General features: G+C 35.9%; 2 protein-coding genes across 9 annotated transcripts in view; both read left to right on the forward strand.

The window, feature by feature from the left end:
- Positions 1-16,446, forward strand: part of wwp2 (WW domain containing E3 ubiquitin protein ligase 2) — a 112,692-nt gene extending 96,246 nt beyond the window's left edge. For 2 of the 5 annotated variants that reach the window (XM_077211330.1, XM_077211335.1), the window contains 14 exons: positions 32-86; positions 1,772-1,853; positions 2,852-2,980; positions 4,967-5,045; positions 5,152-5,223; positions 6,340-6,432; positions 7,539-7,694; positions 10,959-11,092; positions 11,210-11,350; positions 12,954-13,074; positions 13,220-13,324; positions 13,418-13,514; positions 15,313-15,385; positions 15,484-16,446. In XM_077211330.1, coding sequence (XP_077067445.1) covers positions 32-86; positions 1,772-1,853; positions 2,852-2,980; positions 4,967-5,045; positions 5,152-5,223; positions 6,340-6,432; positions 7,539-7,694; positions 10,959-11,092; positions 11,210-11,350; positions 12,954-13,074; positions 13,220-13,324; positions 13,418-13,514; positions 15,313-15,385; positions 15,484-15,583 — 1,437 coding nt within the window. In that variant the 3' untranslated portion in view covers positions 15,584-16,446. Of the gene's footprint in view, positions 1-31; positions 87-1,771; positions 1,854-2,851; positions 2,981-4,966; positions 5,046-5,151; positions 5,224-6,339; positions 6,433-7,534; positions 7,695-10,958; positions 11,093-11,209; positions 11,351-12,953; positions 13,075-13,219; positions 13,325-13,417; positions 13,515-15,312; positions 15,386-15,483 lie in introns of all 5 variants that reach the window. The other 3 variants (XM_077211331.1, XM_077211333.1, XM_077211334.1) reach the window with 3 other exon arrangements.
- A 2,571-nt stretch (positions 16,447-19,017) lies between these two features.
- Positions 19,018-25,703, forward strand: part of adat1 (adenosine deaminase tRNA specific 1) — a 55,051-nt gene continuing 48,365 nt past the window's right edge. For all 4 annotated transcript variants that reach the window (XM_077211367.1, XM_077211365.1, XM_077211366.1 and 1 more), the window contains exons 1-5: positions 19,018-19,175; positions 19,266-19,410; positions 19,502-19,570; positions 19,652-19,706; positions 21,343-21,473. In XM_077211367.1, the coding sequence (XP_077067482.1) occupies positions 19,269-19,410; positions 19,502-19,570; positions 19,652-19,706; positions 21,343-21,473 (397 nt within the window). In that variant the 5' untranslated portion in view covers positions 19,018-19,175; positions 19,266-19,268. The remainder of the gene's footprint in view (positions 19,176-19,265; positions 19,411-19,501; positions 19,571-19,651; positions 19,707-21,342; positions 21,474-25,703) is intronic.

The raw sequence follows: 25,703 nt of genomic DNA on the forward strand, positions 1-25,703 counted from the left end.
TGTGTCCTAACTCTCTGTTTGTCCCTCACAGCCGTCTGGAGTTGCAGTGGAGAATGACCCGCTCGGTGCTCTTCCTCCAGGATGGGGTAAGTCGTCACGCATGCTTTATCTTCAGGTGAGGTCTCTCTTATGAGCTCAATGTGAGTTTTTTTATTTATGTTAACTTTTGTAGTAGAGAGAGGCCTGTAATCAGCTTGGCCTACGATATTTTTTCCAGTATTCATACTTTTCTAGTACTTTTTCTCTACTGATAAATAGTAGAATTTGGTGGATCACATCACCATAACAAAAACTGACTGTGGTCTACAGGAAACAACAGCTATCAAGTGAAGTAACTTACTGGTATTTTATGTATTGCTTTTTACGTAACGCATAGCATATTATGATTGACAGTTGAACATAGCCCAAAACAAAGAAGAAAATAAATTTGCTACCATTTTGCTCACGAAGGAGCTGTGTACATGCATATAATAGTAAAGATTAATGTACAATCAGCCACAAAATAAACCCCAACATGAAGCAGAGGCTGTTATTACATGGATACTTGCTGAATAAATAAATGAATTCTTAATGTACTCTTTGGACGCGAGTGATACAATTATAGACATGAGACTTGCACACTGTAGGAAACTGGTTGTCAAGAATACAGTTTAGTGCTAATTATGCAAAACATTGTGTTTCATTAGAGACGTGTAATAAAATTCATTATTATTATGAGTCTAATGATAACTATTATTATTATTTAAAATAATGTTTTAAAGATGTAATTATGATGTTATTTTATCTTACACTTAAAATTTAAAAATATATCTGTATCCTTATCTGTTGTTGAAAAACAAGACAAATATTTCAATTCTTATTTCTTTTTTCAGAAGTATAGTAGAGTTCAGGAATATAACTTAAACGGAGCTGGGAACTCTCTGTGATGAGGGGGTTAAAGCAGAAAGAGAGAGTGTTGTGTGTGCAGTAATGTGAGGGCTACTGTGTGCTGCACAAACCACTGTTAATGAAAACAAGATGTCAGACGAAGAGTGGGTGAGGGGGTGAGGGGTGCGGGACACACACACTTCTTTCTGTGTGGAAAAGGAATTGGCTAGCAGATTTTCTCTTTTCTTTTTTGCTCTTTAAATCGTGAAGGTTTCTTTCTGTCTCTGTTCTTGTCAAACTCGATGGAAAGTGAGATGCGAGAAGGTATGTTGGAGCACGCGCTAGTGAGATGCCCCACTGACTTGTGAGTTTTCAGTCAGCTCTGTCAGATTTGACACTGTCTTACCCATATATATGATAAAGAATCGTTCACCCAATCCATCAAGATGGGGGAAATTATTAGTGGAAAAACAGCTTAAATTGAGTAAATAGCAGTTATTTTGAAAAAAAAAAAAAAAAAAGGTAAATGGTATGTGTGTTTGTAATGACGTAAGGGTGAGGAAATAATGACAGATTTAATTTTTGGATGAACAGTTCATTTAATTAGCAGTTTAATATGAATGCTGAATATGTGCTCAGTGTATCTTCTCTAAACAATTGCTCCCAATAACGCTCTTACATCACTGTACGTTAAACAGGAAGCAACAGTTAAGTAATTGACTTACTTGGGTAATGCATAATTATTGCATAACCACCTTATACATAACACATAGCATTTTATCTTGGTTTCGGGCTAAGACTGACTGTTAAGCTTAAAGTAAGTTTTTCAACCATTATGAATGCAAAACAGCTGTACGGAATATGTACGCTGAAAAACTTCTAAATATGCTCTCTTTTACCTCAGAGAAACGTCAGGACAACGGGAGAGTGTACTATGTCAATCACAACACCCGAACTACGCAGTGGGAGGACCCACGAACCCAAGGGTAATCATGTCCTCCTGTCACATGATCCTTACTGTCCATAGCAAGTCATCTGTAGATTTCAATGGAGTTTCAGACTTCAGTCAGTGGGTGTCAGTCAAGCGTCAGTTTGCCAGTTGGGGAAGTGACTTTAAAACTGCTAAGCTACAAGCAGGTCATAATTCAGTTAAGCTACCCTTTAGAAATACAAGTTACTAATGATGGGTAGCTAAAAATCTTAACTCTACATGCAACATGCTTTGATCAATTCGAGATATTGTTATTGACATATATGACATCTCAAATACTGACACTAAATAAATGTGCCAAAGAAAAAAACCCAGCTGTAATGCTTCTTGTCAGGAAAGTGGGCAAGATTTGGCTAAAAGTGCCAGCTCTAGTCTGACTTGCTACCATGTTGTTTCACCGCCCACTTGTAAACAAGGTCGTGTTTGTAGTTTCCGGGCTGTTAAAATGAGCAGCATATCCACAAGCATAAATCTGTTTTCAAAAACGTTTTCCAATTTCAGATTTGCCCACAACTAAATATAGCATAACATATGAACTGCTCTTAATGGCCTTACATCAGTCAAACAGGCCTTTTCCTGTCTTAAGCGGACGATTCTCGGCCATGCCGTTTATACATGCTGTGTGGATCACACTTTTAATGCCTGGCTCTGTAAAACGACTGGGAAAAGCAGCATTAATGTTTAGGAAGCTGTGTTAGGTAGCTTTGTCTAGTTGGTTGCTCACCCACACTGGTATGTTCTTATCAGTCCTTTGATAGAGACCCAGTGAAAAGCACACATTATCAATATCAAACTCATCCACTTAAGCTGCAATACATTGTTTATTTGTTTGCTCATTTTTTTTGATTTTTGCATTTTGATTATTTGTACATTGCGTTTTAGATTGTTTAGAAAAACAGCATGTTACTCTATAGTTCAGCCCCCCCCCCCCCCAGTTTTGTGTGTGTAGCTCCAGCAGGGTGCGCTGCTCTCACTGCCCTCCTCCGTTTGCAGGATGATCCAGGAGCCGCCCCTGCCGCCCGGCTGGGAGATGAAGTACACTGCAGAGGGGGTGCGATACTTTGTGGACCACAATTCTCGCACCACCACCTTTAAAGACCCTCGGCCGGGCTTTGAGTCAGGGTAAACATCACACACGCTATAGTTTAGAGTGCTTGTTTTGATTGCATGTGAAGGCAGGAGTCACTGCGAGACACACACAACACATACAGTAGATCAAGGACCTGATGGCGAAAGGGGTTCACAGCAACTTCAGTCTGCGGAAGTAGTCATAGTTAGTTCATGTTAATTAATGCATTAACTAATGTTAGCAAATGAGACCTTATTGTGTTACTCTTTTTGAAAGATGTCTCTTCTGCTCACCAAGTAATATTGTGAAATTTCAATTTAAAAGAACTGATATCTAAAATTTTCTTCAGTGTCACATGATCTCTCAATATGCTGATTTGGTGCTCAATTATTAATAATGGTTCTTATTATTAATAATGGTTCTTATTATTATCAATGTTAATAGTTTTTGCTGCTTAATATTTTTTTTGGAAACCATAGTAAAAAGAATTTTAGGATTCTTTGATCAATGGAAATATTTTGTTACATCATAAATGTCTTTACTGTCACCTTTGATCAATTAAATATATCCTATAATAATTAAATATACTATTTTGAATAATAATAACCTTTAACTTCTATAGCACCTTTAAATGTACATCTCAAAGCGCTGTACAAAAAACAATTAAAATGGCAAAGATTCAACACACAAAGAAACATAATACACAGTAAAATAAAATAAATGACTATAAATCAATTAAAAGCTAACCTAAAAAAATTAGTTTTAAGCTGAGATTTAAAGTTTCCAAATGATTTGGCTTGCCTGATCTCAATCGGTAGAGAGTTCCAAAGTTTAGGAGCTAATGAAGAAAAAGCCCCATCTCCCATTAATCTCCAACGGGATTGGATGAATGGATATCACGCTTTCCACAGAATATTAATCAGCAAAAAACGTTTTTCCAATGTTTTCAACATTGATAATAATAAATAAAAAAATTCTTGAACACAAAATTAGCATATTATAATGCTTTCTGAATAATAATGTGGCACTGAAGACTCGAGTAATGATGCTGAGTATTCTGCTTAGCATCAAAGGCATAAATAACATGTTAAAATAAAAAACTAATTGTAATATTATTTCACAATGTTACTGTTTTTACTGTATTTTTTATCGAATAAATGCAGCCTTGGTGAGCAGAAGGGACTTCTTACAAAATGATTTTGTTATTATTATAGATTTTTTTCAAACTTTTGATAGGGTAGTGTATAATTTGTGTATATATACATCAATCAGGTCACCTTTATTTCTATAGCGCTTATACAATACATTGCATACTTGCATAAAAGCAGCTTTACATTGATAAACAGGAAAATGATGCATTTGGGCTGTTGTTCAGCTGAAGTCAGTTCAGTGTTGATTCAGAACCGGTGTAAAGTCATCAATTATTAAAATAGTTAATTTCATCTATAAAGCAGTTCTGCACAAAATGATGTCATCGTCCAGTTCAGTTCTCATACAATAGCGTCAGTACAGTCAGCTCAATAATATTGTTGAATATTATATATATATATATATATATATATATACTTACACAGAATGTTAGTGTTATTTTTTTCTTTCTTTGTTTCTCTCAGTATCTCCTTTGTTCCTTTCATGCATCTTTTTGTTGTCTTAAATATGTTTCATTCCTCAGACTTCCCCTCTCTCTAAATTAAAGTGAAATGCCTTTTGCTTGTGTTATCTTGTGTTATCACGGCTGTGCAACACCAGACTCCCTAAATCTACCCTGTGTCAACGATAGCTTTTTTGATCTGATCTGAATCCCACATTCTGTCTTATATGATGCGTCACTTTCACCTGTTTATGGAATTGGTGTCATGGCTGACTTTATTCTGCCATTTGTAAACTTTTAGTTTATCCTTTTTATTGCTCATGTGGGTTTAAGAGCTAATGTTGATCTGAAGTCTGTGCCAGTGTCTGAAGCGCCACACATTCATGGAACAGATGACATCAGACTGCTCTCATAGTGCTTTGGCTTTATTTTCTGTGTTCCTGTTTAGTTCGAGACAGGGTGGGTCTCCGGGAGCATACGACCGCAGCTTCAGGTGGAAGTATCACCAGTTCCGGTTCTTGTGTCATGTGAGTCCTTCAGATCACCACAGGCCTTATGCCAGTGCAACGTTTTTGTCATTTAGCATTGCAAATTAATGTATGGGCTCCTCTTTTTTCTGGCCTCTTTACACAGTCCAACGCGCTTCCCAGTCATGTGAAAATCTCCGTATCCCGACAGACTCTGTTTGAGGACTCATTTCAACAGGTCAGTGAATAAGGATGCGGTGCAGCTCCACTTTGGACCGCTGACGCTTCTTTTATAATCGCCAAAACTATCTACACTGTTTTGTCATAAATTGTGTTGCAGTATAAACCTTGAATGACACATTTTTACGGTCATACGTAAGCCTAAGTAGATCGTAGAACCATTGCAAGCTTTTGTGGTTACCACGATGATGATGATGATGACTTGCCTGCAAAATGGCTTTAGTGACGCATGTTGAGTAGCGCCTGTATAGAGGTGTTCCCAATACATTTTTTACAGCAGTAAAGGCACAGAACAATTTTGTCCCCCAATTCATTATCATAGATCATTATGATTTTGGCTTGTACAACCTCATAATGATCTTTCTTGTCTGAATACAACGACAAAACATTATCTGTTAAATTCATTCCATTAAAGCCTCTTACCAACTTTATTTTTAGGAAAATTGTGACCCTGGATCACAAAACCAGTCACAAGTCGCATGGGTATATTTGTGGCAATAGCCAACAATACATTGTATGGGTCAAAATGATCGATTTTCCTTTTATGCCAAAAATGATTAGGATATTAAGTAAAGATCATGTCCCATGAAGATATTTTGTAAATTTCATACTGTAAATATATAAAAACAATATTTTTGTGAGAGAATGAAGCAAAATCGCAAACATAAAGTTAAAAGAACAAACACTTTAAAAGCGATTTTCTCAATGTTTCGATTTCTTTGCTCCCTCAGATTTTCAAATAGTTGTATCTCAGACAAATATTGTTTTATGCTAACAAATCATACATCGATGGGAAGCTTATTTATTCAGGTTTTAGATGCTGTATACATCTTAATAAAAAACAATTTGACACCTTTGTGACTGGTTTTGTGGTCCAGGGTCACAATTGTCAAACAGTCTTTTTTTCCTTCATTTATGGCCAATATGAGATCAAACCGAATTGGTCTCCTAATTACGGACATCTTGGTTTTGGCTAAACGGCCCATATCATGTTAGTTAGATCTCCTGAGATGGACAAGCAACATTCCCTTGAACAACACTTTCTTTTCAATTTTTTTCAAGCCCTATTGTGTGTATTGAGGTTCTCATGAGATGTCCCCCTGTCTCGCCTCAGATCATGAATATGAAGCCGTATGACCTCCGTCGGAGACTCTACATCATCATGAGAGGAGAGGAGGGACTGGATTACGGAGGAATAGCCAGGCAAGTTCACTGTGACGTCTCGCTGTTGGTCATCTTCATGTGCTGAATGTTTCTTGTTTCGGGTGTAACTGCTCGTTTGGTGTCTGGACCTCATAGTTGTCTTCCTGTGTCTGTGTCTGTCTCCTGTGTCCTGTCAGTGGTTTTACCCTATGGTAGGTTACGTCATGCTGTTCTACCACAGGGTAGAACCACGGACGGGATGTCTGGAGGTGTCTCCGTCGTCCCGTGGTGTGCCCAAACACCCCTCTCACCCCAATCATGGTCCCCTCTTTGCCCCTTTACCTTCTTTCCAAACCCCCCCCCCCCCCCCGGGATCAAAGGTCAGGCCTTGGGTTCTGGTGAACTGGTTATGATTTGATGTGTGTGTTTGTGCTGCTGACTCTGTCTTCATCTTCATCACTGTATGTGACACTGTGCACACAGTCCATCTCACAAAAATGTATTGCATTTGTTTTTAATGATTTATTTATATTTACAATGTTTTGTTTTGTTTTATTTTTATAGCATTGTTTTATTACACAAAAAGGTTTCCTATATTATTTGTGCATTTTTCTGTAAATCTGTTTCATTTTATTTTATTTGCTTCAAGTGGCTCAGAATGATTTCAGGTGTATAGGCAAAAACAAATTGTGCCTACATATCACTTTCTTCTCAAAACTACATTTTGTAAAAACAAAACTTTTTTTTTTTAAATAAATGAGTTGGTGTATTTTCAAAGGAAAGCTACCAGAATGTTTCCAGCATAAATAGATATTCTATGCTTTTTAAACAGTACGGTATTGTCTATTCTGTCCCATTACTCTCATATGAAGTTGTTGTATTATGAAACACTTTGTCGAGATTTAAACATTTAAATGTTCCCTTTACTGAAGACATCTGTTTAAATCATTCCTAATTTAATCTATAAAATCTAAATTGTAATTAAATTTTTAATTACAAATGTAAAAATCATTTTGATTTGTTAGTATCTTGCATAATTTTCCAACACAGTTTGTCTCAGTGATGTGGGAATATTTAAGTTGAGTATGTCTCATTATAATACCATCTAAAGGCAACATTAAGAGTGTTGTGTGACTGACTCTCTTCTTCTCTGTCTCTGTCTGTAGGGAGTGGTTTTTCTTGCTGTCTCATGAGGTGTTGAACCCCATGTACTGTCTGTTTGAGTATGCTGGTAAAAACAACTACTGTCTGCAGATAAACCCCGCTTCTTCCATCAACCCCGACCACCTCACTTACTTCCGCTTCATCGGACGCTTCATTGCCATGGTGAGACGGAAGGCCTTAAGGCTCTTGTAGTTTCACATTAAATTGAAGTGTGTGTGTGTGTGTGTGTGTGTGTGTGTGTGTGTGTGTGTGTGTGTGTGTGTGTGTGTGTGTGTGTGTGTGTGTGTGATTGAGTGTGAACCTCACGCATGAAAATAAATCATTGTGTTCTGATATAGTGACTGGTGTTATATTAAGATCCAGAGAGTTTCTCTCACACCCTTCATGAGCACATGCAGGTCTGGGTTCGACTTTCTCAAACATATATTATAGAGATTATCTGTTCTGTGTGTTGAATTCTTTCTCAGCCCTTGTGTTTCTCCTATTTTGAGCTTGTTCTGCACAGACTGTGTGACTCTGGGCGTCTGTGTTGTTTTTGGAGATCATTCCCAGAGTCAAGTCAAGTCACGTCACATTTATTTATATAGCGCTTTTTACAATACAGATTGTTTCAAAGCAGCTTTACAGTGATAACAGGAAAGTAATGTAACAAAGTTTGTGTGTGTATATATATATATATATATATATATATATATATATATATATGCACACATACAGACAGACAGACAGAAAAGAGAATTTAAGAAAAAGCATACCTGCAATGGTAGATGATGTAACTCAGGAAAGCACATTAAAATTGCTTAATGTGTTATCACATATTATAAAAAGTGTATAAACCGGTTTATCCGTTGTTTATAATGGTGTACCGATCATGAAATTTGAGACTCATGTTGATTACTTTGCGAATTTTGATTCCAAATGATTTGTGAATCCAGAGGAGAGTTTTTGGGAAATTTGTGCATAATTACTCTGAATTTACTTTATATTTGCCAAAGTTTCACGAATGAGGCCCACTGATATTTTTAACATTAAGATTCAGAGAGTCACAGTTGTACAGTACATGCACTACATTGTGCTGCATCAACTACATCACACACAGACTGTGTGACGGTTCACCCAAAAAGGAAAATTATCCCATAATTTACTCACCCTCAAGCCATTCTAGGTGTATATGAGTTTCTTATTTCAGCCCATCTGAGTTATATCAGGTAATTATATCCTGGCTCTTTCAAGCTTTATAATGGCAATTAGTAATTTCGATTTTGAAGCCCAAAAATGGATGCTGCATCCATCCATCATAAAAGTAATCCATATACGACTCCAGAGGGGTTAATAAAGGCCTTCTGAAGCAAAGGCGTGCATTTTTTTTTTTTAAGAGAAATCGAGTCCTGGCGGAAAAGTGACCTCTGACCCGATGTAGGAGTAGCGTAAGCTGAGGTGAGAATTCAAACAAACAGCGCTTGGCAACAAACTCAAACTCCTCTGACATTTCTCTTTAAAAATTCCCGTTTTAGACGTAAAAAAACACCACGCGTAGCGACACAAACAGCCTTCTTCGGGGTATCCTACCCCAAAGAAGGCTGTTTGTGCCGCTACGCGTGGGTTGTTTTTTCCCCCCATGTCTTTAAAATTTTCTATCATGAAATAGCCAGTCAAATAAAGGCTTTTCATCTATTCCTAAGAAGAGTGCCTTGGATTTCCTTCTACTACATGTTATTAAATTCCCGATCCCAAAGAGCACCTTCAAATACTTTTTTTAAACTCATTGAGCACCCTGGACATTTTTTTCCCATTCCTGTTTTATACTTGTAATTCCTGACTGGTGTTTTGTTTTGCTCTATAATCTGCGCTTCCACATTCTTCAATACGTCATGCGTCGGGTCAGAGGTCACTCTTAAACCAGAATTAGACTTGTATACTGGAGCCAGTGATTCTAGTTTATAAATGTATAAATATGGATATTTTTCTTACGAAAACGCATGGCTCCGCTTCAGAAGGCCTTTATTAACTCCCCGGAGCCGTGTGGAGCACTTTTATGATGGATGGATGGATGCACTTTTTTTGGGCTTCAAAAAAAGGAACTGCCATATAAAGCTTGGAAGAGCCAGGATATTTTTGTAATATATCTCCGATTGTGTTTGGCTGAAAGAAGAAAGTCATACACACCTAGGATGCTTTGAGGATGGGTAAATTATGGGTGAACTAACCCTTTTTTTTTTCCTGACAATTTTAGCATCACACAATCGATAAATTCACAAGCGATATGAATATGTGACGAACTGCAAGCAATATGTCCAGTACTAGCTTCAAAATTGCTGGACACAAATTATTATTTATGATTCATTAACTTTTTTTTTCCCTATTGTTGTAAGTAACACAAATTACTACTAATAATGTAAGGCAATGTTAAGGTTCCTTGTGGTTCCGTTATTTAAGGTTAAACTGTTATTGCAGCTACAGTATTTCTCTTATTGTGACAGGTTTCTGGTGACCTTTTAAAATGGTTTTGTGCAAGTGTGTATGTCTGCTTAAACTGACTGACTGCTGCACTAACAGTATATGAAGCTTTATCAGATGTACATTTGCATAATCGCTTGATATTTAATTGGATTTACCATTTGCAGCTTTCTTTTCACCTCTGGTTCTCTTTACAATGATGCAGCAGAATTGCCCTAATGACTCTTAAAAACCGATAAGATGCATCTCAAACAAATTAAATAGAACATTAATGTTTATAATGGCCATCAATTCACCCTCCAGCCATGATGTCATAGTGTATGGCCACTCAGAATGAACTCATTTCGTAAAATTACAGTTTATGTGTGAAATCTTGCATGCTGCAATAAACAAAAGGAAAAGAAATCGGTGTTGAACTTAAACCTGGTTGGACAGAATTTGACAAATCAGCTGTTAATGATCTGTGACTGCATTCCTAGTTGATCATGCATAATGTTTCCATGGCTTTGTTTCTAAAATTAATTTTTAAAAGTTGAAAAATTCCATGTGGCCTTAATTAATGATCTCATAAATGCTGCATGCATAATAATTAAAATATTTAGCAAAATCCTTTAAAAATAGATTTAGATAGCATGACATTTTGACACAATTGTTACTTTTTATGGAATGTTGCAGAACTTGCAGTATTATAAATATCTATGCACATTGTTGTTGTTATTATTATTATTTAAAATGTGTATTATAATCATAAACAAAAGCATTAACGAAACCTTCCCCTCTCACAACGACGTGCACCGGCGCAAAAGCTGGGCAATAGGGTTGTCCAATAGATGAGTTTCAACCCCTTGCCTCCAGAAACCATCATGCATAATGACTGGTGGAAAAGGGAGTTGCAATTTCCGTTTCATGATGACTTAAACTATCTTTTGTTGTTTTTATGACCTTCGACCTGTGATTGGCTCTCTGCAGGCACTGTATCATGGGAAGTTCATTGACACTGGCTTCACTCTACCCTTCTACAAGCGCATGCTTAACAAGAAACCCACCCTGAAAGACCTGGAGTCAATCGACCCAGAGTTTTACAACTCCATCATCTGGGTCAAGTGAGTATCAAGCCTGCAGCTGCATTCATTCATTCATTCACTCAATACAGATGACAATCAAAACAATTCTCTGACAAACTGTGCATCACTGATCTCCATGCTGGTGTACATTCACAGAGAGAATGATTTGGAAGAGTGTGGAGTCGAGCTGTACTTCGCTCAAGACATGGAGATTTTGGGAAAGGTGACGACACACCAGCTGAAGAACGATGGAGAAAATGAGCTCGTCACTCACGACAACAAGGAGGAATATATTGGGTACAGCTGCCCTATTAATTTATTTTCACTATAAATGCCAATTCCCTGATAGCCGATAGAAGAGGCTTAGTCGACCCAAATTCTATTAGTTGCAGAAAAAAAGCTCCACAGGAAGTGGAGAAGTCACTGTAAAAGTCACACTGTAAAGTCACAGATAAAACGTTATCAGGATAATTCCGGTTCATGTGGCTACGATAAAAACGTCTGTATTATAAAATTTTCAAGGCTTGTACCTTGGAACCTATTTCATGGTTTGCGTTCTCGAGCCCCAGGCACTGTTTTGTGCAAATGAGCGGCCGGATCACATTAAGGGTTTTCTGTTAGAACGGTGTCGTGTTAGTTAACTAAGTTAATAACTAATGATTGTTACGACGGAAGTGAATCAAATAAAACTAACTTTAGCTGAACAATAACTTTATTCTAGAGCTGCTGTGAAGACAAAAAAATCTCTGTTACTTTAATTTCCTATTATAAATGTAAAGCTGCTTTGAAACAATCTATATTGTCAAAAGCGCTATATAAATTAAGGGGACTTGACTTGACTGTGAGGGACAGATCGTTAACGGCGGGTAATTACTGTATGTCAGGCAGGAAATCCAAATGTTCGCTTCCTCAAGAATGGCATATCATTTGAAATAGCAAGTTGTAGGAACTTTACTTGGCCACTCGGTCTAACGTTAACCTAGCCATATCTAACATCCAAGTGTTCGTGTGGAGTGAGGAAGCTGAAGGATAGCATGGCTTACTGCAGGAAATGGAGGTGCTGGCATGATCACTGCCATTCTTTCCTGATTACAGTGAAAACAACTTAAAATACTCAGATTTTTTTTGGTAATGCAGATAAGAGTAATACATTATTCGAAACTGTAAAGGGTTACTTTTATTTGTGTAAACTCACAATAACAAGATGTTGTGCTTTTGTAAAATGAAGAAAACAAACAGGATGCGCTCTCTGCTGTCTCAGTCTCCCTGAACTAGAGTGTCACAAAAATGAACCGAAACTCAGCGTATATAGGCTAGCCTCACAGACATGAGAAATATATCTATAGAAAGCTTGAAATGTCTTGAAACTAACCAATTGATATAGAAAACAAAAACTCTCTGTTTATGTTATCCATATGAAAGGCACATCCACCCCCAGTATGCAATTAATATAAATGTGCGATTAACGACTAGTCGACTAGAAATATCTTTAGTCGAGGGCAGCCCTACAACGACAGATGGCAAAAGACACTTTGTTTGACGTACTGTAATCTGGTGATTGTGAATTGGTCTTAAGAGAATTACTGGCCAGTTAACAGACACCTTTCATCCATTGGTGTTTCGTACACTAATAACAGGTACTGTCCTTAGAGATAATTTTTTTTTTTTTTATGTTAGAGTCCTATCCCAGTTTATTATTCAACTCCAGTTTAAGAGTGTGTAGACTTAGAGAAACCTGTTCTTTCCAACTCTCACTTGGGATGCTAGTTGTGCAGAAATCCAACACTTCACTTTTAACCATGAAGCTACAATCACCCTCATCTATACACCTTTTTTCTCTTTTAAAATGACTGTTCCTTTAACACAGTGATTTTAAACTCATCACACGTTTTTCTTGCAGTCTGCTTACTGACTGGCGGTTCACACGTGGGGTGGAGGAACAAACTAAAGCCTTCCTGGATGGCTTCAATGAGGTTGTGCCTCTGGAGTGGCTGCGTTATTTTGATGAGAAAGAGTTGGAGGTGGGTGGTGGTGGTGTGTTTTTAGCAAGGACTTGACATTTATAGATGCTTAACAGTCCAATAAAAAACCCTCATCTATACCAAGACACATCACTGAGAAAACGGTTGTAAATAACTGGGTGATTGTGATTGTTTCTCGCTCTAGCTTATGTTATGCGGGATGCAGGAAATCGATCTGAATGACTGGCAGAAGAACACCATCTATCGGCATTACACCAAAAACAGCAAGCAAATTCACTGGTTCTGGCAGGTAATTTATACGCTCAGTCCTGTGTGTTTTTATGCAGTCACAGCTACTCCCGCGTTTCTCTTTTTACTATATATGTCATTGTGTGTCACACAGGTCGTGAAGGAAATGGACAATGAGAAGAGAATTCGGCTTCTGCAGTTCGTCACAGGAACTTGTCGACTGCCGGTTGGAGGTTTTGCAGAACTGATAGGTACAGCTATAATATTTTAATGTACCTTTACACACAACAGTGCATTTTGATAACACTATTTACCATGTTAATAATAATAATTATTATTATAACATTAATTAGTTAACTAATTAGTTAAATTTTCCTTTTTACTATAATTACTATTATTCTGAGTAGTCATCGATTCACCAGTAGAATTTGTCTGCAAGCTTATTTCTTCAGTCGAAAAGAAATTAAAGTTTTTGAGGAAAACATTCTCCATATAGTGGACTTCAATGGGGTCTGACAGGTTGAAGGACCAAATTGCAGTTTCAGTGCAGCTTCAAAGGCTCTACACGATCGCAGCCGAGGAATAAGAGTCTTATCTAGCCAAACTGTCGGCCGTTCCTTTTAGAAAATGATAGATCGTTTCGCTAGAACCCTATTCCTCGGCTGGGATCGAATAGAGCCCTTTGAAGCTGCACTGAAACTGTAATTTGGACCTTCAAACCGTTGGACCCCATTGAAGTCACTATATGGAGAAATATCCTGGAATGTTGTCCTCAAAAACCTTAATTTCTTTTTGAAAGGATGAAAGACATTAATATCTTGGATGACGTGGGGGAAAGTAAATTATCAGGAATTTTTAATTCTGAAGTGAACTAATCCTTTAACAATGTTGATGAAACAAAAGGAAAAGCTTGAAATGTCCATGTCCATGAATATGGTACAAAATAGGCCCTTAAACAGAGTCAGTGAAAGGAGGTGCGTAACCTTTGGAAAAATGTAACAAAGTATCATGAGCTAATGCTGTCTTCACGTGCTATCGGAGATGTCCTATTTCCCACAAGTGGTGATTATGAGCTTTGTCGCATTCAAGCGCTTTGTTGTTGTAAAGAACAGGAATCATGAAGGACACCTGTTTTTTTCTTGCATATTTATTGGGAAAATCTTATTAAAGCCAAAATGATATTTAGCATTCCATTCATTGACATCCATATAAACATTCAACATGCTTTAGATAGCTTGCTGACAGTTCTGGAATTTCAGTCAAATACAGGCTATTTTCACTGTGTATAAAATCACATTTTATTCACCCTGTTTTGCTGTGTTCATGACAATTATATTAAAATATTAAGCGGGTAAGAATACTTCTCTATCGGCAGCTGATCTGTCATCTATTGAATTTCAGGTAACTTTGGGAACTGGTGAATTTTGGAGGAACAGTCTGTAATTACAGAAAGTGCTTATGAAACATTAAGGACTTCAGTTAATAAACTACACATTTTTTAGAGTGACAGGTCTAAAATATTTCAGTTAAAGATTAATTGTGTAGAGAAAAATAAGCTTGCAAACCGTAAGGATGTCCAATATGAGTCGATCAGTCTTTGGAGCGTCCTCAGTTTCACAGGTGGGCCACCGTACCGTCCACCTATTACCCCGAGAGGTTATGTTATATTATAATTAATGCACAACTTGAACAACAAGAAAAAACGAATGAAGAAAAGCAGTCACAGCAGCAGTCGCTCTCCCTCCGCCATGTTTAAAGTTTATGGCCCGTCTAACTCAGAATGATCCCAGAGCCTCCCAGTGGGAAATACAACTTGAGAAGGCCGTTCATGTCCAATTTTTAACTAGGAAATTAATATTTACAATAATTCCGAAACCACGTTACGGCAGCATAAATACAGTAAGTTATTAAATTAAAGAAAAACCATTTGTTTGTTCAAGTCTTTCCACCATTCAGTTTTGACCTGTAGTCTGTCCACATTTTACATATTCAATGTTTAGAAGTGTAAATATTTCTAATAGTTTATCATTTTATCACCTCATTGTCTAGGAAGTAACGGGCCACAAAAGTTTTGCATAGACAAAGTGGGGAAGGAAACGTGGCTGCCTAGGAGTCACACTTGGTGAGACGCAAATGTTCAACCTAAATCTGATAATAATAGAAAATAACAGTTTTTATAGAACTATTTTGTGACTTATTTGTCCTGCCTTACATTTTCAGCTTTAATCGTCTGGATCTGCCACCCTATAAGAACATGGAACAGCTACGAGAAAAACTTCTGTTTGCTATCGAGGAAACTGAGGGATTCGGACAAGAGTGACGAGCATGGAAAGGACTGGACCAAGAAAATTATTAATCAGTTTCTTCTTGTGACTAGGCCATTAATACCACTAATGTGGACTGAATGGACAGACTGTTGAAGAGACTGGCTCCAGATTTACATTTCAATTACTAGTTTATCTAAAAATTAAAGCTCACCCTCACATCATTCTATACTGATATACTGTTATTTTTCCGTGCAACAGAAACAAAGAATTTTGAGGAACGGTCACTATGAACTGTTGTTGTATGGAGAAGAGGAGTGTAGGATTCTTCAAACTTCAAATAACAGCAATGCTGTAAGGATGAGTAAAACAAAATTAGTTCCATTTTTGGATTTAATTATTCCTTTAAACAGCAGAGCAGAAACACTGATGGACCAGAAGCAGATACATGATTTGTGTGAATGTAATATTTCATTTGGCCTCTTCTGGGAATGACAACTTCAGCTTACATTTCTGTGCAGAGAAAGCAGTACAAATTATGACATAGGTCACTGTATTATTTCATGATCAAGATTTTTTTAATCTATTCCCTGAATTGCCTAAATCAAATTGAGATCAATCATGATTTTCAGTGTGAGGTGAAGTTCTCAACCCCCTCATTATAATGCAGCATTCAATATTATGTTATAATAAGAAAGAAATATTACTACTAATATTAAAATAAACCGCACCAAATGTCATGAACCGCATTGCTGGAGTTCATGTGTCATATCAGTGTATATGGGCTAGAGGACCATTGAGATAATTGAGAAGATAGTTGTTTTAAAGAGATTGATCAGATATGATTTCATTATTTTGTGACATGCCATGCTACACTGTACATAGTTTAAATAAAATCCAGTTATGGACTGTGAAAACATTTTGGATTGTGACAGAAAAATCATTTTTTATATATTATATATTAGGTAAAGAAACTAAACTCTTCCAGTACATGTACATCTTAAGGTTTGTTTTTCTGCAGGACCACCAGTAGGTAAATGAGTCTCATTTTGGAACAAAACATGTATTAATTTTTATGAGGTCTTTGTTTTTATAGGAATTATAGGGTGAATATAAGTGAAATTTTCTGTCCTTGAATGATTTAAAAGAATTCAATAACAATATTTTAAAAAGCATGTATCCAATTTGGCATTTGTGCACTTTTTTATAACAAAGAATGGCTGTCCCCAATATTGCCATTTTAAAGGTGCAGTAAGTGATTTCTGAGAAACAAACACCAATGCAAGAATAAAGCGAGGCAAAATAATGCTTCAATGACACTCAAAACTGTCCTGTGACTATAGCTAACATTACAACAACAGCATCTTGGTTCTGTGAAACATAGCAAAAGCAATGTTACTTGCTTACGGATAAGAAACAACAAAACCTCAGTGTTCCTATATAGAGGTTATGCACGTGACATCACTGACTGCGGTTCTACCCACTGAGTGGCAGAAAGCCTGAGCGGCAGCATTGTTTTCCGATGTGAAAGACAGCGAAAAACACACAAAACGCATCAAAAACAGGAAAGAGCTTTGAGATTGACTGAACAAATGGATTTGACAAGAAATCTGAGGTATATTTTTACAGACTGCCGAAAGCTACAGAACAAAGAAACTAATGAATCGCTGCAATTCACAGAAACAACTGGATCCAGACAGCAAAATGTGGATTTGCAGTTATCATTTTGTGTCAATATGTTGAACTTTGGGGTAAAATCATACCCTATGTATTGTATTGTTATGTATTGTATTGACAACTTATCAATTAAATATGTACCATCTTACATTATGCATAAGTAGGTTTTTAAATAAACACTGACAAAAACTATAAAGTTTTAAGGCTGGACTATATGATGATATATATGACATTGATATAACTGATTACCTGGATTTAGAACTACACCTACCTATATTGTATATATACACTGAACAAAATTATAAAAGCAACACTTCTGTTTTTGCCCCCATTTTTCATGAGCTGAACTCAAAGATCTAAGACTTTTTCTATGTACACAAAAGGCCTACTTCTCTCAAATATTGTTCACAAATCTTTCTAAATCTGTGTTAGTGAGTACTTCTCCTTTGCTGAGATAATCCAGGTCATAGGTGCCCTTAATTAAAGAACAATTTCTTTTTTTTTTTGCTGTGTTTATGACAATTATATTAAAATATCAAGAGGGCAAGAATATTTCTCTTTTGGCTGCTAATCTGTAATCTTTTTCATTTTCAGGTTAAATTGGGAACTGGTGACTTTTACTGTGCTTATCATACATCTAGGAGGATCGTCGCTAGACTATAAATTTTTTGGGTTATCTTCAGCTCTAGATAGGCTATTTCAGTTAAATATTATTCTTGTGTAGAGAAAACATTGCTTGTAAACAATAAGGATGTCCAATATGAGTCAATCAGTCTTTAAAGCACCCTCTTTGGAGCATCAAATTAAATGTTTATACAAAAAATTCTTCATTCTGTGATCACAAACAGCTGACATCATGAACATGAATGATAAAGTGTGTAATATAAGGACCAGTATCGCTAAGCTGTATGAAGGCTTGAGACATCTGTTCATTCAGTATACAGCTCACAGCAGCATTAGTCAGTGTTGGGTATTTGGCTTCAAATCTTAACTGTACAGAACTGTATTGTAAAATAAAAAAAAGGTAATAAAAAAGGTTTTTACTCCAGTCACGTCTTTTAGAAAAGATAAAGATCTATAACGTAATCTTTTAACAGCAACAGTTTTTGATGTAATAGCCTATACTCATCTAAAACCGATTATTTTGTAAAACACTGTTTATTGAATTTATAATAGTTGTGAAAAAAAGATTAAATAGGATACTGTATTTGGTAACACTTAAACCCTTTATATATATATATATATATATATATATATATATATATATATATATATATATATATATATATAATGCATTCTATTCATAATATACGTTATAATTATATTTTCATAAATAATTGTAACAAAGTTAAAATGCATTATAAAAGTAGCAGATTCCTTGCATCTGAAATTGGTTGTTTGTCTGTTTGTATCTGAAGCAATTCAATATTTAGTAATCTGAGAACAAATGCTGTCCTTTAAAGTGAACAACATTTCTGTAATAAATGTGGGTCTATTTTAACCCCCAACAATGTTGAATGAGATGCAAACAAACAGAAAACAAAATGTAGCCTAAAGTAGTAAAGATACACTAAATAAACGTTTAAAGCAAGCTTTGATTTTGCCACTGCCACTGTGACTGAATAATTATAATAATTGCCTATTTGTTCACTTTTGTTCAAGCTGTTGCTTTACTTAATTTATTTACAAATAAAACAATAAATTAACATCTAGAACTCTGCTTTCAAGACATTTATACAGTTCAATGGAAGACTAGATTGAGCTGTATCGAAGACCCTGTCTTGTATTAAAGCGCCCTCTATCGAGCGAAGGTGCAGACTCTTATTTTGAAATTTTTGATATTCTCTATTTCTGTTGTGGTTGCAAGACTTCTTCCCAAGACAGGAGAAAGCACGCGAAGAACTGTTTTATGACCTACTGAATTTATATTTGCATCTGTAACTCGCATGGGTGTTAACCAGGCATTTAAGTGTGAGTAAACAAATACTGCGTTAACAGTAATGTTGTAAAAACACATGCTAAGTCTCATCATGAATTTCTACTGTTCATATATACCATCAGATCATGTGGAGTCCTGATGAAGTAGCCAGTTTGTGTTATAATCACTTTAATAAACTACCTAAGAGAGGAAAGCCGGAGGCGGGCAGAGAGTGGACTCTACTGGCTGCTGTTATTCTTCTGACTGAAAGCTCAGACCAGAAGACAGGTTAGCAATACTGTTTAACTAATAGCTCATCTCATAAACACTCATATGAAAACTTCAAAATGCCCTTTTAACCATTTAATCTCATTCTCAGTTCAAAAGCAGGTTGTGTCTTTGGGGACGGGCACCAAATGTATCGGCCAGTCTGCTATGAGTATGAAGGGTAACTGTAAAAGATTTAAACAATTTGTCTAATACTAACCTACTTTGCAATCTCATTTTTTTGTATTGTGATGATTTGCAGGTGATATTCTGAATGACAGTCATGCCGAGGTTATTGCTCGAAGGGGGTGTGTCAGGTAATTTAACTCATGACATCAGAACTTCGGTAACACTTTACAATAAGGTTCATTAGTTGACTTTAGTTCATTAACTAACATGAACTAACCTTGAGCAATACATTTGTTACTGTATTTGTTAATCTTTGCTAAGTTTAGTTTTATAAGAATACAGCTGTTCATTGTTTTTAAATTTTAGTTCACAGTGCATTAACTGTTCATGTACCATCACATCAGTTCATGTATACCAGTTATCCCTTTCTCCTATTCCTCTTTATTTACTTTATTTGTCAAACACTGAAAAAGCAGTGTCGTTTGTAACACTAACTCGAATGGCTGGTTTTCACTGTTTGCGAGCCTTTGTCACTTCTCTGTGTGAGTGTGTCTGATCTTGGCATGACATGGACAGTTATTATATATACTGTATATTCAGATATACTGACTGGCTTAATCACGGTCTCGTCTCCACCAGTAAGCTGGTGTGTGGTGGGCGTTCTGGCGCAATATGGCTGCCGTCGCATCATCCAGGTGGATGCTGCACATTGGTGGTGGTTGAGGAGATTCCCCCTTCCATGTAAAGCACTTTGAGTACCTAGAAAAGTGCTATATAAATGTAACATTATTATTATTATTGTCTTTATGTGATTGATATTTCCTTAGGATTTTACATTGTCACAAATGTATTTTAAGACAGTAAAACTGACTTTGACTGGTTTTCCATGGATGGTAATTAACTAATATTAACAAGATTTTAATAAAGTATTAGTAAATGTTGAAATGAACATGAAGATTAATTAATGCTGTATAAGTGCAGTTTATTGTTAGTTCATGCTAACTAATATAGTTAACTAATGTTAACTAATGAACCTTATTCTAAAGCGTTACCAGAACTTCTTTGCATTTGTGATGTATTCACAAACAAAAACCCAGCTGCTTTTTATATCACAAACCTTCACAGTTACACGCACACTGTAAACATATCTTATGGGCATATGTGGTGGATTTATGTGTTTACCTTTCTATATTTGTACATGGATTTGACATGCGTCAACCGGATGTTATGTCCTGTAACCTGTGTTCTAGGTGACTGAAGTTCATGTGTGTTGTTGTAATGGAAGTCCATTAGAACTGCTATGTCCAAATATGGACCACATTTTAAAGTGTTACTTTATGCGATACTTGGCTTGCTTTTGATGTTTTTACAGTGCAACAAATCAATTTCCTCTAAACATCTAAACATTCCTAAAACAAGAAAACTATAAAAATTCACTGACCATATAGTTTATAAGACATTAAGACTTGTTTTAAGAGGATATATTTTTCTTACTCCAATAATCATTCTGTTGATAGAAGATAAATATTTTTGAAATATAAGACATATATATAGAAATTGAATACAAGAAATAAAAATGTTAATTTAATGTAACAGTACTTTCATATCAAAACAGTTTTATAAATGTGAATGTCATTTTTCTGAGAGGCAAATAATAATGAAATGGCTCTATTCATGAGACACCAATAATGTAAAAATTAAAATCAAAAGAACGTGCTTCTTGGTCTCACTGTTGAGACTACATTTAGTTTTAAAGTAATAACAGTTGATATGAATCTGTGCACTTGAGTCTTAGCTCGGTCACACTGATGTGTCTCTCCTCAGGTATCTGACGGAGCAGCTGCACAGGGCTGTGAGTGGCCAGAGCTCTGATGTCTTCTGTCCAGGAGCCGGAAAGGGAAAATGGACAGTTAAACCAGGAGTTTCTTTCCTTTTCTTCACCAGTCAAACGCCCTGTGAGTCCAGCTTTATGTCTTACATGTAAATATTTGTTTAGTTAAAAAGGGTCTCTGCTGTGCACTCCCAGTCAAATATTTGTATACTCTTTCTCTTGTATTATTATTACTATCAGTCAGTACATTTAAAGGGTTAGTTCACCCAAAAATAAAAATTGTTTCATTAATTACTCACACTCATGTCGTTCCAAACCTGTAAGACCTTCGTTCATCTTCAGAACACAAATTAAGATATTTTTGATGAAATCCAATAGCTTTCTGTCCCTCCATTGACTACAATGTTACTACCACTTTCAAGGCCCAGAAAAGTATTAAAGTATTCTCCGCCATAGGACCTGCAAAGTTTTTTCTCTGGTGTGTGTGTGTGTGTTTATGAGGCGCCGGATTGGACAGTAGTAGATAAGAGACAGCAACTGTCAAAATGATTGATTGACAGGTGGGCGTGTCTATCCAGTGATCTTCCCCCGCCCCTTCCGGTTCCTCCCCTTCCTGTCCCGCCCTTTGTCCAGCCCCTTCCGGTTCCTCCCCTTCCTGTTACCTTTGACCTAGTTCCGCCCCTTCCTGTTATCTTTGACCTAGTTCCTTCCCTTCCTGTTACCTTTGACCTAGTTTCCGCCCCTTCCGGTTACAGCTTCTGTCAAAATGATGGATGATGACCTTTAATCTAGTTCCGCCCCTTGCGGTTACAGCTTCTGTCAAAATGATGGATGGTGACAGTTAGTTTGATCGTTTGAAGTTCATTTGATCAAGAAAAGGGAGGGGTATAGAATGTGTGACAATTAGTTTGATCATTTGAAGTTAGTTTGATAATAGTTACTTTTGTAGATGTATTGTCTTTGAACCTGGTGTTTTGTCACCGCCCCAGCATTCCTGAGCAGTTTATCTGTTCTGTAAAAGAATATAAAATAAAATCTTACTAAAACCACACACACACTTGCCCAAAACATAGGGAGCGCGCGTCTATGTGTGTGTGTGTGTGTGTGTGTGTGTGTCAAAGCAGGAATTTCCCTCCGCATTGCTGAGGACCTTGAAAGTTTATCTCACACAGAAGTTGAAAAAGCATTATGTTCATTTAAATGAAATGATTATAAAATTTACATTTAGTCATTCACAAATATTTGACACTGACTCAAGTTGAAAAACCATGCTGTTCAATTTAAAGTATATAAATTAAACAAAAATAAAATCATCTTACTGTTTCTCCATGGTTGGAAAAAAAACCCCCACAAGTGTTTCCCCTGAAGTCTTTTCTCTCTGTCACACCAGCGTGTGGCTGGCCTGGTATCTGTTTTTGTGACACGTTCCTGAGCCCATTGAAAAGCACTGTGTTCCTTTAAAAGTGTGTAATTTAAAATAATAATCATATATAAAATAAAAAGTTTACTAATTGTTGTTCATTTAAAATCTTACTAAATTACTGAAGTTGAAAATCATGCCATTCATTAAAAAATCTTACTAAATTACTGAAGTTGAAAAGCATTCTGTTCATTTAAAATAAATATTTTACAAATTTACTGTACCAATTTTGTTAGATTTAGATAAAAATCATCTTACATTTTCACCAGGGTTGAAGTAGCTCCTATCACATAGATGTCCATATTGACCATTAAAGTTAAAAATAACTATTTCCAAATATTTCTCTCTCACACCAGCGTTTGACAGTCAGAGGGGTGTGTTCAGTTATCAGAATGAGACTGTGAATGTTTTGCTAAATTTATTTCATAGTGTATAAGCATTAAAAGTTTGAAATAGTTTCAAACTTATTCAATGAATTCATAAAAAACAAATATGCTATATCGATGGTCTCTGGGGGAAAACCTGACTATATATTTTTATTTATCAGGGTGCATGTAAAGAACTTTGTGTGAAATGTTTAATAATTCCTCAAGTAGTATCGGTGAGAAAATCCCCACATAGGCCTATCTGTAGTGAGAGAGCAACAATGAAGACTTTTAGAATCTGTGATGCCTCAGGCCGAGCCCCATTGATAGCCTGCTTATAAGCTCCTTCCGATCACCAGCACATCTTAAGAGAAATACGTTACTTTTACAATAATGTTAGCTTCAGGATATAGGGTGACAGAGCAGATGAGCCTCTGGCATCATGTAATGTTAGTCTGCTAACGCCTTTCCAGAGCCAAAGTTTTGTTCGTACTAAATTTATTTCAAAGCATAATCCTAAAAGTTTAAATATGATCTTTTAAAAATGAAAAGATTGTTTAAATTAAATCTTTACAGTTTTATTAAATCACATTTTATTAAATCAAGCCAATTCATGTGCATACTGTCGTATATGAACAAAGAGAAGACCTAGAGTTCACTACAGCTAACTGTAGGAAACAGATATCCATGGGGTGAAAGTGTAAAGAAGACACCATACAAAACATTACAATCACACCTGGCAATACGATAAGTGTTGCGATAGTGTTGTTAAAAACGAAACAGTGGTAAACAATTTAAGAACACTAGCACTGTTAAACATGCGGTTCAATAACAATGTACAATATAAACAAGAATCCAACTCTAATGTGACTGAGCTTGTTTCACATATAACTGTTGATAGTTAGGTATAATCGTTAGATAATTTATCAAACAATTGAAACTTGCGCTATGTTAAAACATTTTGATGATGAGGCCAAAACTGCTTATCACATGTTTTCATAACTTACTGCTTACCGTCTGTTTTCTGGATCAGACCTAAAACTCTTATGTCAAAGTATCGGTGTAGACGGATTAAAAAATGAATCATCCCGACATTCACGTAAAAATATAGCCGGTAATTCATTAGCTTAACCGTTGTTTAGCCACGTAGAAAAAAATAACCGACTGTGCTGTGAAATGAGCAATAGCTAGACGAGTTTGAAGTAAATAGTTTTATAGGTAACATAAAAACAGCAATACTCATCTTTCATGTCAATGTTTCGTAGACATAGCTGAAAGATGTTCTAAAAGAAATATCTCATGTAGAAATATCTGGTCATGTTTTTCATAAATTCCTAATTTGACCACGCTCGGAGACTATAATTTTTGCAAACTATACAAAAACAAAAAGAAGCAAAATGTAAACGGCCTAATTGACTAGTATATAAAATGTCAATTACAAAACTGATCACAAGTGGCTTTTCTGTATGGCTCATGTTGTATTTACTTTTTAGCAAGTTGATCACTAGAATTTACTTTGTGCAATGTTATCTGCAGGTTTTACCGAACTTTGTTTAACAGCCTCGAGCTTTAATGAATATGCGTCTCTCAGTGCAATAGTCAGGTGTGATTCTGTTGTAATAGTTCAAGTGTAAAACAGCATGCGCTTACTTTTCGCGTTAATACTTAAGTAAGTAATACTTGCAGCATGTTAATACTTTGTGTGATTCCACAACATAGATAGAGGGAAGGTTGCACTAAACAAAGTATCAATTTAGTTCTCAAACAGAAATAGTATCACTTAAATTATTAACGATCATTTATTCCTATAAACACTGAATGTTGACGGCTCTCAAAGAAGTCTTCACCTAAAACACATACGGTCCAACATGTGAAACAGCGACATCGGCTAGCTATCTGAATAGTAATAAAACCATAATTTGCACACTTTTGTCTATTTATTATAAACAGTGCTTTTCAACCCTCCTTTCTTAGTGATTTGATCTTTTGCATTACTGTATAAAGTTAGTCCATAGGCTAGAGTATGGTACTTTGCATTGCTACGGTGTGACAAAATAGAGCCAAAGATTTAAGCACTACTATTTAAACACTATATAATTATCTAATTATTTGGGATCAGAGAGCAATTTTTTAACAAAATTTTGTGATGGATATTGAAGTGTTGGATAAAAATAAAGGTATTAATTATTAACAAATACTTTAAATCAACATGAAACCATAATATTAATTCAATATAAATAATATAATTACGGTTTGAAAATTCTCTCCATAATATTTTCCTTTAGTAAAGCTATGCCCGTATCACCCAACACAAAGTTTTGCGTTTGTGGGTGAGACCTCGCAATTTCTAATCGACATGCATTTCTGTAGGTTTGTCAAAAGAAAAATCATCTGGTTTAGTTGCATTTTAAAACACTACTTTTCTTAAAAAACATTGTGTCAGACGTAATTGGTAGCATGATTATCTTGTTTCATCGTGTATTAAGTACATATGTATCAGGCTGATATTTGTAGAAATAAGTAAAGTAAATTTATAAAACAAAAAGAATCAGCTAATGGCCTTGTGTCA

The sequence above is a fragment of the Siphateles boraxobius genome, unplaced genomic scaffold (assembly GCF_051911475.1).
Source record: "Siphateles boraxobius isolate OS27281-9 unplaced genomic scaffold, OSU_SipBor_1 65, whole genome shotgun sequence".
Classification (NCBI taxonomy): Eukaryota; Metazoa; Chordata; class Actinopteri; order Cypriniformes; family Leuciscidae; genus Siphateles; species Siphateles boraxobius.